We start from the raw sequence: 16,287 nt of genomic DNA, 5'->3' as shown, positions 1-16,287 counted from the left end.
AAAAAATAATGGATCACAGCAAATCTTCACATCAGAAAAGGGCAGTTTCCCAGTTCTCTGTTGTATTGATGTTCAAATCTCATTCTGAACATTGGATCTCATAAAGCTCATCTAAAAGCATGATCTATCCCCAATGCTGGAAAGTGATAAAATACATATTTATATGAAGCTTGTTTTATTGCTCTTGGAATGGTGCTTCTACAGAGAGTCCTTTCTAAAGTGAATACTTTAAGGAACAGACATGGCCCATGAAAGATATAGGGACAGCCCCACTTGGTTCTGGGATGGAGACAAAGGATCCATGATTTAAGGTATGTTCCCCACAAACTGTTTTATTTTGTCAATGTATTACCTATGACCTTCCCACCCACCACTGCCATGTCTGTAGACATGTATCCCTATGTAGAAACATGAACATCATCTAGTTCATGCTGGAGATTTTCTTGGGCATACTTGAAAAGAATGAATATGGGTCAGTGATTGTTTTGCCTGTATTTACATATCATCACTGAATGTTAGTGGGTGATAGACAGGGGTTGTCTGGGATTCTATGTATGTTCATGTCTGTTCTGCTATGCATAAAAACAACAGTGCTGGAATCACTGCTTTACTCTTTTATGACAGTGATGGGCATTCCTTACCTTTGGGGGCCTTGGTGTCTGCAGGCTCCTGGGGTTGCCTACCAATCCACAACAGACCTAGACTTGGAAAACCAGATGGAGTCACTTACTGCCTATTGTGCTGAAACATTGACAAAACAGAAACCAGGAGATCCTAAAGCTTTCCTGTAGCTTTCCAGGCTTACCAACAATATATCTATGGCCAGTGTTCATGTGTTGGTCAAATAAACTCAGAAGGTCAACACATAATGTTACCTTATGACCTGAGAGATTACATCAACGAGGAAGGATATACAGTAGGTGGGGGAAAGTATTTAGTCAGCCACCAATTGTGCAAGTTCTCCCACTTAAAAAGATGAGAGAGGCCTGTAATTTTCATCATAGGTACACTTCAACTATGACAGACAAAATTAGAAAAAAAATCAGAAAATCACATTGTAGGATTTTTAATGAATTTATTTGAAAATTATGGTGGAAAATAAGTATTTGGTCACCTACAAACAAGCAAGATTTCTGGCTCTCACAGACCTGTAACTTCTTCTTTAAGAGGCTCCTCTGTCCTCCACTCGTTACCTGTATTAATGGCACCTGTTTGAACTTGTTATCAGTATAAAAGACACCTGTCCACAACCTCAAACAGTCACACTCCAAACTCCACTATGGCCAAGACCAAAGAGCTGTCAAAGGACACCAGAAACTAAATTGTAGACCTGCACCAGGCTGGGAAGACTGAATCTGCAATAGGTAAGCAGCTTGGTTTGAAGAAATCAACTGTGGGAGCAATTATTAGGAAATGGAAGACATACAAGACCACTGATAATCTTCCTCGATCTGGGGCTCCACGCAAGATCTCACCCCGTGGGGTCAAAATGATCACAAGAACGGTGAGCAAAAATCCCAGAACCACACGGGGGGACCTAGTGAATGACCTGCAGAGAGCTGGGACCAAAGTAACAAAGCCTACCATCAGTAACACACCACGCCGCCAGGGACTCAAATCCTGCAGTGCCAGACGTGTCCCCCTGCTTAAGCCAGTACATGTCCAGGCCCGTCTGAAGTTTGCTAGAGAGCATTTGGATGATCCAGAAGAAGATTGGGAGAATGTCATATGGTCAGATGAAACCAAAATATAACTTTTTGGTAAAAACTCAACTCGTCGTGTTTGGAGGAGAAAGAATGCTGAGTTGCATTCAAAGAACACCATACCTACTGTGAAGCATGGGGGTGGAAACATCATGCTTTGGGGCTGTTTTTCTGCAAAGGGACCAGGACGACTGATCGTGTAAAGGAAAGAATGAATGGGGCCATGTATCGTAAGATTTTGAGTGAAAACCTCCTTCCATCAGCAAGGGCATTGAAGATGAAACGTGGCTGGGTCTTTCAGCATGACAATGATCCAAAACACACCGCCCGGGCAACGAAGGAGTGGCTTCGTAAGAAGCATTTCAAGGTCCTGGAGTGGCCTAGCCAGTCTCCAGATCTCAACCCCATAGAAAATCTTTGGAGGGAGTTGAAAGTCCGTGTTGCCCAGCAACAGCCCCAAAACATCACTGCTCTAGAGGAGATCTGCATGGAGGAATGGGCCAAAATACCAGCAACAGTGTGTGAAAACCTTGTGAAGACTTACAGAAAACGTTTGACCTCTGTCATTGCCAACAAAGGGTATATAACAAAGTATTGAGATAAACTTTTGTTATTGACCAAATACTTATTTTCCACCATAATTTGCAAATAAATTCATTAAAAATCCTACAATGTGATTTTCTGGATTTTTTTTCTCATTTTGTCTGTCATAGTTGAAGTGTACCTATGATGAAAATTACAGACCTCTCTCATCTTTTTAAGTGGGAGAACTTGCACAATTGGTGGCTGACTAAATACTTTTTTGCCCCACTGTAGGTCACAGCCAATGTTTTAGACCATTACTGTGCATGTGAAGAGCTTGTGGTTGACTGTCATTTTGAACACTGTCCTTTCCATTGAGTGCCATCTGAATTCTTTAGCAATACAAGACCATCGCTTAATGAGAGGTCGACATGTCTGGTTAGCAGATATCACTGAATTTGTTCAGGAAATGTGTCATTCTAATGCTGGCACTCTCAGGCACTCAAATAAGAAGTGACTAGTCCGACATCAACAGGCAAATGTTACTGGTAGTGTATGCAGCTATTCATCAAATCCTTCAAACAAACAACAACTAAAAAGGGATCCAGGTACTACAGTACTGTATGCTTGAGGCCCTTGTCATTGTGCCATTGTATTTGCTTTAATGCTTTTCACTGTGAAATCATCAGATGGATGAGGGGGTGGGGCTTAAGGGAGGCCCCATAATATACTACGTTGATCTTTTTAGTGGGCATGAGGAAATTATTACACTCTCCTGTTTTAATCATATTTTTCCAATTTATAGCCAAACACCGTCCATAATATTTGAAGTCTTGCAGCCAAGTGTTCTGTGACAGATGCCTAGACAGGAGTGAGCTGGGCAGCACCGCTCTCTCTCCCCATGCCAAGAGCTGACAGATCCTGCTGTTTCAAAGGGAGTCTAACACTTTGAGGATTACGGATAGCTCTGACATGGAAGGGGTTTCAGCGCTGGAAAGTGGAATACCAGTCCCGGTTCAACCCCCCCCCCCCCCCACCTCCACAGGCCCACTGAGATACTCCTGTGGACCTGACAGTGTGACAGGCAGAGAGTGTGAGAGAGAGAGAGGGATTCATTAGACATGGTTTAAACAGCATATAATTATAACCAAACAGCTGTGAACAAAATGTCTGAGTTGACTTGAATGGGCGGATTTGGTAAATCATGAAGAAACTCACACTGCACCGCATCTGTTTATAGTGGGTTTAAATGTGTAACTAAGGAAAATATGAATGTGTATTTTACACAAATGACCGTGTTTAGAAGAGGAAATTAATAGGGAGCCATCATGGTTTTCCATTGCCATTTTCACATGATGCATCACTATATCACTATATCCAACTGTATCCCACATGATCTCATTATGAGACATAAACAGTGCACTGTCACAGAACCAAAATGTATATCCCCATCCAATAGGGTGGTCTTAGTAGATGGATTAGGTCATAGATTCTCATGGCTGATGACAGGATGTGCTTCATGCGACAATGGGCACTGGCCATCAGTCATAGTGGAAAAATGGCTGAATTTGTTAGCAGAAAACAGAACTTGATCATGCGTGTATGTTTATTCAAAGTTCTTTGACATGTGAATTTCACAATTCCTGTCCTTTTAACTGACAGGCTTGAGGGAATGAAAATATATTGCTCTACACATGTTACCATAACGCCATAATGACTTTTATATTAACACTTTAAAGATGTCAGCTCTATGTGCTTTCAGAAGGCCTCATGTGTCTTCAGCTATTGATATTGTAATAATGTTGGGGGGCATGACCAGTGAGTAAGCAATGGAGCTGTGGGCATGCGCCCAGAAAATAAATGTCACCAAAATAATTTACATAGCATGACTCCAAGGTTATTGATACCCCCAAATAGTGTTCCAGCATAAGAACCATCATTTTGGTTGATGTTTCTCAGGGGACCCTAATTAGTGGCAGACATGTGAAATGTATAAAAGCATCCCTTACTCATTTTTAGGTGAAAGCTTTTGTCCAGAAGATCCCGGTTACTGTACATAGTGACACTTGTAATGAATGTGTGTCTCTGAAATACACTTAGGTTATGTGTGGTCTCAGATAAGCCAGAATATTGACCTCTAACAGGTTGCATTATATTCAAGACAGGTTACATTATATTCAATATTTGTATTTATTATGGATCCCCATTAACTGCTGCCAAGGCAGCAGCTACTCTTCCTGGGGTCCAGCAACATAAGACAGTTACATATAGTTTAAAATACTACATAACATTACATTTCATAACACCTTACTCAACACATTCAGTATGTTCCTTCAGGCCACCACTCCCCCACCACCACATATTTACAATACAACATCCATGTGCACGTGTGTAGATTGCTTGTCTTATCATGTGTGTGTATGTCTGTCTCCGAAGCATGTAGAAAGATGTATGTTCTTCTGTTTTGGCTGATCTAGCTACAGCACAAGGTCACCATTCATCATTTAAGTTTGATCTTCCAGTTTTTCAATTAGTTAGTACAATCCGGGATCCTTGGGACGTCCCTACCCTAAACCCTAACCTTAACCCCTATCTTTACCATAACCCTAGCCTAAACCCTTGGCTTAACCATTTTACAATTCAACTTCAATGGGGTAGGGACGTCTCAAGAACCACGCATAGCAATTACCTTTTTTCCAACGGAGTGGCGTGTAATAGCCAATGAGAGACGGAGGGGCGGATCTAACAAACGGGATCACTTTATTTTACAGTATCAGTGTGTGGGTTACCGTACCGTCCCCTGACTAGATGTAGATGGAGATAACTGTCACTGTGCTATCGTTTGAATATCAGTCAGCTCAGGTTAGGGACATAGCATCATAGACAAAAGCCGAGTATGCTGAAATAGCAACGACTGAAAGAGTATTTAGACATGGCACCCAAATCGCTGTCTGAAAAGTTAGCAAATTTAGAGGACAGTGACTTAAAAGAGTCTACCTGCATTTGCAGGAAACAGTGTAAGAACTGTAAAATCTTTCTGGGATTCTTCGTCTTATCCCTTTCATTGCATCTAGTTACGCTTTTCTGTTATTTGGACCTGAGATCCGAAGTGAAACGCGAGATTCTCCAGAAGAACAGAGAGGAGACACTGTCACCGGCCGCAACTGATATGAATGACCGATATTCTCCAGTATTCCAGCTGTTGGATATCAGCTACCCAGCTGATCTGCAGGTAGGATAATTATCGCCCCTGTAATAGTTTAACACTAAACACATATTTACATTTTGTAAGAATGCATTGAAATACACATCAGGGACCAAAGTGCAGCCATATACACCAAATTATTTTATACAGATTATGGATAATTTATTATTACAAATAACTGTATTTGTAAGTTCAATATGGACATCACTTTTGGTCTTTAAACATCTTTGTAAGACCTTTCAGGCATTTCAGTTGCTTATTCTCAATATTTAACCTAACTGACCAGATGAACAACTGGCCCCAGGGTGCGCATACATGGTTAGCCTACTGTTGATATACGGTATGATGTCTAGAACGTGGGGGACCTCATGCAGAGATATTTTCCTACCAGGGTGTGCTTTGTATAAAGTGCCTGGAATGATCACATGGTTAACATATTTTTCACTTGTGGGATGTTGAAACAACTGCCAATGTCTATCGTGAATGTGTATGATGATTAGGCTATTGACTGTCGTCAGTTAGAACCTTTCATTAGTCCTTGATCAGACAGAATAGTATATTGGTCCATGGTTCTCAAATGAGAACTACTTAGGCTTTCTTTGATTATGATACAGTCTCGTTGCAGGTTGGCAGTATGCTTATAGTAATACAAATCATAATTTCACAGTCGTGGTGCCCAATTCTCTATTGTTACTTGAGATTGATAATGCTTAATAATACTTTTGGTGAAAGTACTTTTTCCAAAGTGGTTTGGCGAGGATTTGAAAAGTGAGTGTATGGTTTGAGTGACCTGGTGGTGCATGTTGAGACGAGCAGACACCTACGAGAATACTGCATGCCATCAGCATGTGGCACAGTAAGATTACACCCATCCCCTCCATGTATTAACAAGCCACTCACACATTTTACTGCATTGTTGGCATATTATAATCGCCTACAATTTCGTCATGAGGGCAGAAAACACCTGGGGCCATTGACGATGTTACTGGAATCAAATCATAAAAGGCGCTACAGTTCTCTTGTCAGCTATTCTTTTAGCCTGTGAATTGACATAATGGCACAGAGCTCCCACTTGTCTGAGGCTATAGTGTGTAAGATGCCAAACATGCGTGGTTTGAAATATTATTTTACAGGAGCATGGTAAGCCATGTGAAAAGTACTACTGCACAGAAACATATGGTAGGAAGACGACAGTCAGTGGATGCCTTTCAATTTCAGATCAATTAAATGACACATAACTTGACAATGTTAAGATCAGCAGGGTAGCCTAGTTCAAACCCCCGAGCTGACAAGGTACAAATCTGTCGTTCTGCCCCTGAACAGGCAGTTAACCCACTGTTCCTAGGCCGTCATTGAAAATAAGAATTTGTTCTTAACTGACTTGCCTGGTTAAATAAAGGTAAAATAAAAAAATCCATCTGGCCCTCATCGACATTATAATCAGATGAGATGAAAAGTTGAATGATTTGGTTGTGATCATGTTGCTCTGAGTTCTCCAGAATCCAAGTTGTTGTCTTTGACCTTGCTACCAGCTGTGAATGTACTACACAGCACTAGTGGTTGCAATTTTCTTTCTATTTGAATCCCCTAGTGGACTTATCAAACAAATCCTTAGCTTTTAAGTTCAGTCACTATGTTTGTTGAAGGCCTATGGATGATTTGTTCATAGGGGTTTATATTGAGAAAAATACCTAAAAAAGCCCAAATGAGATTGTGAATGAACTATAGCTGGTATACGGCCCCTTGCTTCGTCATTTCAACTTCCCCAGGCATTGTGGCTTGCCTCCAGAGCTCAGTGTGAAATCTCTAACTAGCACAGTTAGCTCCACACAAATATCCGGTTCCAACCCTCAACATCACTATTAAATCAGACTTTGTGCTCTGTTGCAGTATGAGATTTCTTACAGGATATTACCTTAAAAGCAACGTTGTGCAACGCAAGTAATTACATCCACTCAATTACTCAACTCCATTAAAATGGAGCATTGTGGGAGAATGTACATATGGCAGTAGATGTTAATTTAGATGCAGACATATATAAGAAGTGAGAGACCTTTTAGAGTTGATTTAGGCAACATATTTGGAATTACGTTTATGGATGTGTTTATTGTTTGCGTTTGTATTTGCCTGTATTGTCAATTGCATTGAGTCCTTATTACCATAGATTTAAGCAAAAACCTGAACCAAAGAACCATCCAGAGGGTATGTGGTCAGGGTTCAATCTGAGGGCTGTCGTTATAGAGGTTAGAGTTAGGGATGGGCCCTGTGTAATTTTACATAATCTATTGTAATACCCACCACTCAAGCTAATAAAACATAAGTAAACACACATTTAAACACACATACATTTAACACACACACACATAACACCACATGACACACCACCTCCCTCCCCTCAATTAGATCATCCCCTGATGATGAACTGTAGATGTGTGGTCAAGAAAAATGTGTTTACTTTAGCTGTAGGTTTTAATTGATTTATTTGGAATGCTTTCAAAGGAACAAGTGGGCCTCGGGCCATATTTGTTACTGGGGACAGGTGTCAAGACTGTTGCTAATTTTGTTATGTTTGCAAGGGAGTTAGGAAAGAATGTTTGAATGTCCCTAATTGTGGATGATGTTTGCCATGATATGCACCTGCTTCACTTTAGATTATCTTGAGGGTTTAGCTAGTGGCTACACAGATGTTATTCTCTTTCTTATGGGAAGCTATTCATACAAACAAAACATGTTATGTCTTTCGGTATGTTTAGAAAACAGAGGAGGGACAGTTACTGCTAACTAAAGAGTACAACGTCAAAAAGCCTAAAAGGGTTTCCTGTTGAGTATTATTTTAAAGGTGAAAGCTTTTTACATCATAAAGGGATTTACCTCTTGCATGAGACTGGACAAAATAACACATTTTCATTGTTTGGAGCAGCTAATTAGTGTGACCAATTAGTTTCTAACCTGAGTCACGACTCAAGATTGTGTTAGCCAACAGAGCCTGTCTAGGCAATGGCATTAGCTTTGGGAGCTAACGCAAGCACTTTTCATGACATAGACTGACCAGATTAATCCAGGTGAAAGCTATGATCGCTCCCTTATTGATGTCACCTGTAAAATCCAATGAAATCAGTGTAGATGAAGAGGAGGAGACGGGTTAAAGAAAGATTTTTAAGCCTTCAGACAATTGAGATGGATTGTGTATGTGTGCCATTCAGAGGGTGAATGGGCAAGACAAAATATTGAAGTACCTTTGAACGGGGTATGGTAGTAGATGCCAGGCGCACCGGATTGAGTGTGTCAAGAACTGCAACGCTGCTGGGTTTTTCACGCTCAACAGTTTCAAGAATGGTCCACCGCTCAAAGGACATCCAGCCAACATAACACAACTGTGGGAAACATCGGAGTCAACCAGCATCCCTGTGGAACGCTTTCGACACCTTCTAGAGTCCATGCCCCGACGAATTGAGGCTGTTCTGATATATCGATATCAATGTTCCTCTCATTTTGTACACTCAGGGAACAGTACCAGTCAAAGGTTTGGACATACCTACAAATTCCAGGGTTTTTATTTATTTTTACTATGTTCTACATTGTGGAAAAATAGTGAAGACTATGAAAACTAAGAAATAACACACATGGAATCATGTAGTAACCACAAAAGTGTTAAACAAATATATTTGAGATTCTTCTAAGTAGCCACCCTTTGCCTTGATGACAGCTGTAATGCATTTTAATTAACAGGTGTGCCTTGTTAAAAGTCAATTTGTGGAATTTCTTTCCTTCTTAATGCATTTGAGCCAATCAGTTGTGTTGTGACAAGGTAGGGGTGATATACAGAAGATAGCCCTATTTGGTAAAAGACCAAGTCCATATTATGGCAAGAACAGCTCAAATAAGCAAAGAGAAATGACAGTCCATCATTACTTTAAGACGTGAAGGTCAGTCAATCCGGAAAATGTCAAGAACTTTAAAAGTTTCTTCAAGTGCAGTCGCAAAAACCATCAAGCGCTATGATGAAACTGTCTCTCATTAGTACCACCACAGGAAAGGAAGACCCATAGTTACCTCTGCTGCAGAGCATACATTCATTAGAGTTAACTGCACCTCAGATTGCAGCCCAAATAAATGCTTCACACAGTTCAAGTAACAGACACATCTCAACATCAACTGTTCAGAGAAGACTGCGTGAATCAGGCCTTCATGGTCGAATTGCTGCAAAGAAACCACTACTAAAGGACACCAATAATAAGAAGAGACTTGCTTGGGCCAAGAAACACAAGTAACGGACATTAGACTGGTGGAAATCTGTCCTTTGGTCTGATGAGTCCAAAGTTGAGATTTTTTGTTCCAACAGCCGTGTCTTTGTGAGATGCGGAATAGGTGAACGGATGATCTCCGCATGTGTGGTTCCCACCGTGAAGCATGGAGGAGGTGCTGTGATGGTGTGGGGGTGCTTTGTTGGTGACACTGTCAGTGATTTATTTAGAGTTCAAGGTACACTTAAACAGCATGGCTACCACAGTATTCTGCAGCGATACTCCATCCCATCTGGTTGCGCTTAGTGGGACTATCATTTGTTTTTCAATAGGACAATGACCCAAAACACACCTCCAGGGTGTGTAAGGGCTATTTGACCAAGGAGAGTGATGGAGTGCTGCATCAGATGAACTGGCCTCCACAATCACCCGACCTCAACCCAATTGAGATGGTTTGGGATGAGTTGGACCGCAGAGTGAAGGAAAGGGCAGCCATCAAGTGCTCAGCATATGTGGGAACTCCTTCAAGACTGTTGGAAAAGTATTCCTCATGAAGCTGGTTAAGAGAACGCCAAGAGTGTGCAATGCTGTCATCAAGGCAAAGGGTGGGTACTTTGAAGAATCTCAAATATACAATATACTTTGATTTGTTTAACACTTTTTTTACTACATGATTCCATATGTGTTATTTCATAGTGTTGATGTCTTCACTAATATTCTTTATTGTAGAAAATAGTAAAAATAAAGAAAAACCCTTGAATGAGTACGTTTTTCCAAACTTTTGACTGGTACTGTACGTGTTCACCAACTGTGTGTTCCAAATCACATGCAACTATTTTTGAGGGAGACAAATATTGAGCAATCGTATAGCGGTGAACTAACAGTTTAACAATATGCATTTACTTATGTGCCAAAATTGTTGTTTTCACCACTAATCTGTAAGGTTAATCACTGCTTTGAAGTGACTTTGACACACAGTACTGTATGTCCATATGATGTTACCTATTATATAGTCTTTAGTCAGCTTTTGCAGAAATATGGTGCTCACTTACTTTAGAGTGGTTTATTTCAAAGAGAACTCTGAGAGATCAGTAATCACACAATTTTTTCTTACGCCTCCACTCTGAAACTCAAAACAGCATTGGTTTGAGGTTCACAAAAATATGTGTCTTCAAAGTAGCCTCAATTCCCAGTTATATCATCTGTGACTCCACACGTTTGTCATATAAACGTAGCGGTCATGTAGCTTGAGTTGTGTATATTGAACATACTACATGTCTATGGAGCCATATTGTAGATTATCAAAGAGGCCTGCATGCACCAGTGATCTTTTCACTCAGTATCCCAGTTGTTACATAAGATCAGGCTTCATAATTTCATCATGATAGTAGCTCAGATAGTATTAGGCAGTTCTGCCTTTTTACTTTAATTTCCTAGTAGTCCTGGAAGGCTATGGAGGGCTATGGACCACCATGACTCAGAACAGTTGGAGACCAAGGTGTATCCGCATTCTACATGAGCTTTGGCGCCTGCCGGGAGACCAGCCAAGAGGGAGTTACATTTCATTTTAGGAAGCAAGAGTACTAAACAAGACAGTAACTCATTCAACTATCAATCATGTATTGTCAATTTGTCATATTATCAACAGTTGAACAGTATAGTCATTTTTGTGGTTTTTGGCTAACCACAATTAGTCCTTTATTTTTCAACTTGTATTTTCAGACCAACCATGGATGTTTTATTATTGCTCTTCTCTGTGAAGTTCAATTTGTGTGGTTAAGCCCAGACATCTTTGGTGAAGTAGTTTGTGCAATTACTTGAGAGGAATTCTTGTGAAACTTTTGTCTCTCTGTCCTGTGACGGAAGACCACGGCACAGCCACTTTATGAGAGAGTTTTTACAAAAGGCAGGATTACATTTGCTTGAGTTTAGAAGAGCCATAACATGCCATTCTGGATTTTGTATTTTTTTGTGGGTGAACCAATTTGTTTACTAACTAGAACACATCCTTCAAAATAATCTCAGGACAGCGCATTAGAAATGAATACCCATAAAATGATGGCCTCGTATTGACTTGAGGTCTGTGCCTAATTCAATTTGAACAAAAGTCTGAGCAGAAAGAGTTTAGAAAGTGATTGTGCATAATATTGTTCTTGTAAAAAAAATATATATATCTTCAAGGACTTATTTTTCTGGACGTTCATGTATATGAGCATCCCAAATTCTTAACATTACTAAGAAGCATATCGAGGAGATTGATCAAAACAAATTTGTTCTCATCCATCACAAATAATTAATTTCAGAATCCTACATCTTCCTGCATTTCTTCCCTTCTACACTCCCTAAACCTCACTCAGATAGTGATCATAGCAACTTCCTGTGCCCATCGCTGGACCTACAGTACAGCCAGCCTTCAGCACTGTATAGCATGTAATATTAACCTTAATTACACTGTAATGTCTGTTGATGTATTAATTGCATTACCCATTGATGTTAATTTAATGGGAAACATCAAATGGCCCAACAAATACTGCAATAGTTTATCTTCAATTAATAATTTGCATACATGTAATAACAATGTACTGAAGTAGAAATTGTAATCATGAACACTGCTATTATATCAATCAAATAAATAATATAGGCCTATGTATCAGCCCAGTCATCATATTCCCATTCTATATTGGTTTGAGTTTTGAAAGAGACTATGAAAAATAGAGGAGAAGTGAAAGCAAGTTGTCAACCTTGCTGCAGAGCAGATGTGGGCCCACATTTACGAAACATGTTTCATGTGGTTTTCTGGCTGTCCCAAATTGGAATTGTTTTAAAGCCACAACACACAGAAACTGTGCCAGGAGGAAGGGTAGGGTGAGCACTTGGAGGAACAAAGGGAGGAAAACGAGGTAGCAGGTGGAAAAACATATTTGCCAAATTGCTGACAGGTGCTCCAAAGCCTTGGTTAGAAGGTTCAAATAGAAAACCCAGCATGGGGAATTGAACAAGCTTTCCAAATTTGGCTAAGAGCCACTCAAAGCAAGATGTGGCAATTTTAGCTACCTAGCACCAGTAGTGTAAAGTACTTAAGTAAAAATACTTTAAAGTACTACTTAAGTTGTTTTTTGGGGTATCTGTAATTTACTATTTATATTTTTGGCAACTTTTCCTTTTACTTCACAACATTCCTAAAGAAAATAATGTACTTTTTACTCCATACATTTTCCCTGACACCCAAAAAGTACTTGTTACATTTTGACAGGGAAATGGTCCAATTCATACACTTATCAAGAGAACATCCCTGGTCATCCCTACTGCCTCTGACCTGGCGGACTCACTAAACACAAATGCTTTGTTTGTCAATTATGGCTGAGTGTTGGAGTGTGCCCCTGGCTATCTGTCAATTAAAAAAATACTAATTGTGCAGCCTGGTTTGCTTATTATAAGGAATTTCAAATCATTTTTAGCAATTCCATTTACTTATGATACTTAAGTATTTTTAAAATGAAATACTTTTAGACTACTTTTACTCAAGTAGTATGTTACTGGATGACTTTCACTTTTACTTGAGTCATTTTCTAATAAGGTGTCTTTACTTTTACTCAAGTATGACAATTTACTACTTTTTCCACAGCTGTCTAGCACCAAGTTGTTGGCATATTTGTTGGGATTTTCTTTGTTGAGATTTATTTAAACCCACTCACGTGCCTTGCAAGAATCTGTGTGTTCAGAGCTACAGTTTTTTTAGACGCAATGTCAATTGATTGGTTTCTGTGCATACTTTGGTACAGAGAGATGTAGGCCTACAGTGCATCTAGCTGGACATATTGTGGGGATTTACGATAGGTACTGATCTGAGCATGATTGTGTTAGCTCAGCTGACTGATAGAGACTTTAGGGTGGATTTACATGAGTAAAATAGGTCTAGTAAGAGCTATCTCTCTTTAACATCAGATTACCAACTTTTCTGTTTACACCGGCCTTGGATGTGATGTGGCCAAAACCTCATTCCTAACTTGTGTGAGTGCAACTATTAGCAAATCAAACTATACAGGAGCTTCTCATCTAAACCATATTGCATATAGTGTTGCAGACTTGATTAATCAGACTGATCTCATAGACAATAACGAACATAGTAAACGTAAATCCAGGACACGCAAATGAGTATGTTACGTTTGGTATGGTTACATAAGACGGAAGGTTACTTAAGGCAAAAATGAAAGGAGGGTGGTTGGTTGGTCGGGGTAGATGGGTTTGCGTATAACGTAAATGTCTAGCAACCCAAAAGTTGCGTGTTTGAATCTCATCATGGACAAATTTAGCATTTTATCTAATTAGCAACTTTGCCTCTACTTACTACTTTTCAGCTACTTTGCAAGTAGCATGTTAGCTAACCCTTTCCCTAAAAGACCATTTATGCTTGATCTGGCAATGCGGTCTGGAAGCTCCGTATGTTAGCCACAACAAATTGGAATTCGTAACATATCATACATTTTGCGAATTTGTAACATGTTGAAAGAATTGCAATTTGTAACATATCATGCAAAATGGGTGATGAACATCCACAAATGAATACATACCATATGAACCGTAACATATCACACTAAATGGAGTGTCTCAGATTTACATACAAATTAATACAAAATGCTCCGAGACCACATTAGATTAATGCAATGATACACAAATGGGTAGATACACTACATGACAAAAAGTATGTAGACACCAGCTCATCGAACATCTCATTCCAAAATCATGGGCATTAATATGGAGTTGGTTCCCCCTTTGTTGCTAAAACAGCCTCCATTCTTCTGGGAAGGCGTTCCACTAGATGATGGAACATGCTTCCATTCAGCCACAAGAGCATTAGTGAGATTGGGCACTGATTAGGGCGTGATTAGGCCTGGCTTGCAGTTGACCTTCCAATTCATCCCAATGGTGATCAATGGGGTTGAGGTCAGGGCTCTGCAGGCCAGTCAAGTTCTCCCACATCGATCTCAACAAACCAATTGCCTAGAATGTCATTATATGCTGTAGCGTTAAGATTTTCCTTCACTGGAACTAAGGGGCCTAGCCCAAAACATGAAAAACAGCCCCAGACCATTATTCCTCTACCAAACTTTACAGTTTCACTAATCCCTCTGGCAGGTAGCGTTCTCTTGGCATCCGCCAAACCCAGATTCGTCCGTCGGACTCCCAGATTGTGAAACGGGATTCATCACTCCAGAGAATGCCTTTCCACTGCTCCAGAGCCCAATGGCGGCGAGCTTTACACCACCTTTGGCAGCGATTACCGCCTCAAAGTCTTCTTGGGTATGACGCTACAAGCTTGGCACACCTGTATTTGAGGAATTTCTCCCATTCTTCTCTGCAGATCCTCTCATGCTCTGCCAGGTTGGATGGGGAGCGGTGCTGCACAGCTATTTTACGGTCTCTCCAGAGATGTTTGATCGAATTCAAGTCCGGGCTCTGGTTGGGCCACTCAAGGACATTCAGAGACTTGTCCCAAAGCTACTCCTGCGTTGTCTTAGCTATGTGCTTAGGGTTGTTGTCCTGTTGGAGGGTGAACCTTCACCCCAGTCTGAGGTCCTAGAGCAGGTTTAAATCAAGGATCACTCAAAGTGTACAATCTTGGTTTTATCACACCAGAGAATCTTGTTTCTCATGGTCTGAGAGTCTTTAGGTGCCTTTTGGCAAACTCCAAGTGGGCAGCCATGTGTCTGTCTTTTACTGTGGATTGGCTTCCGTCTGGCCACTATAACATAAAGGCCTGATTGGTGGAGTGCTGCAGAAATGGTTGTCCTTCTGGAAGGTTCTCCCATCTCCACAGAGGAACTCTGTCAGAGTGGCCATCAGGTTGTTGTTCACCTCCCTGACCAAGGCCCTTCTCCACCGATTGCTCAGTTTGGCAGGGTGGCCAGCTATATAGAAAGGTGTGTGCCTTTTCCAAATCGTGTCCAAACAATTGAATTTACCACAGGCGGACTCCAATCAAGACAGTGATGATGATGGAAACATGATGCACCTGAGCTCAATTTCAAGTCTCATAACAAAAGGTCTGAATAAATAAGGTATTCCTACTTTTGGTTTTTAATACATTTGCAAAAAACTATTAAAAGCTGTTTTCGCTTTGTCATTATGGGGTATTGTGTGTGGATTGATGAGTAAAACATGTTTTAAATACATGTTTAGAAAATGCTGTAACTTAACAAAATGTGGGAAAAGTCAAGGGGTCTGAGTACTGTATTTTAAAAGCCTTACATTTTTTATTTGGGTAACAGAGCAAAAATGTTGTCTGCTGGTATTAAGGTAATTAAGGTAATTCTTGCAGGGCGTGAGAGAGCTGTTGTCTTTACACTGTACCACTCATGGTGTAGATGTCTCCCCCCAGAGGTAGTGTGGGAGACATCTCTTAAAGAGAGATTTGTATCCGTCTCTACAGTGTCTCTCCTGGACCTAGTTTGTGTTGTCAAGGTAGTATAGTGTACATAGGGTATGAGATCATGTCAAGCAATGCCACTTGTTCACCACAGGAGATCATCATGCACGAGCAGAGTTTTGAATTTAGATTTGATCATGAGTTCATGTTCAAATGTAGCAATCTGGAACCTTGTGTGATGATGGC

At 40.4% G+C, this 16,287-nt stretch overlaps 1 protein-coding gene across 4 annotated transcripts in view; it reads left to right on the top strand.

Moving 5' to 3' along the window:
• Window positions 1-4,942: 4,942 nt before the first annotated feature.
• LOC110537277 (ectodysplasin-A) overlaps window positions 4,943-16,287 on the top strand; it is a 64,215-nt gene continuing 52,870 nt past the window's right edge. Inside the window, exon 1 of one of the 4 annotated variants that reach the window (XM_021623199.2) lies at window positions 4,943-5,457. In XM_021623199.2, the coding sequence (XP_021478874.1) occupies window positions 5,158-5,457 (300 nt within the window). In that variant the 5' untranslated portion in view covers window positions 4,943-5,157. The remainder of the gene's footprint in view (window positions 5,458-16,287) is intronic. The other 3 variants (XM_021623201.2, XM_021623197.2, XM_021623200.2) reach the window with 3 other exon arrangements.

This window comes from Oncorhynchus mykiss, chromosome 12, assembly GCF_013265735.2.
Source record: "Oncorhynchus mykiss isolate Arlee chromosome 12, USDA_OmykA_1.1, whole genome shotgun sequence".
NCBI lineage: Eukaryota > Metazoa > Chordata > Actinopteri > Salmoniformes > Salmonidae > Oncorhynchus > Oncorhynchus mykiss.
The sequence above is the reverse complement of the archived record's forward strand: the minus strand, read 5'-3'. Positions and strand labels throughout refer to the sequence as shown.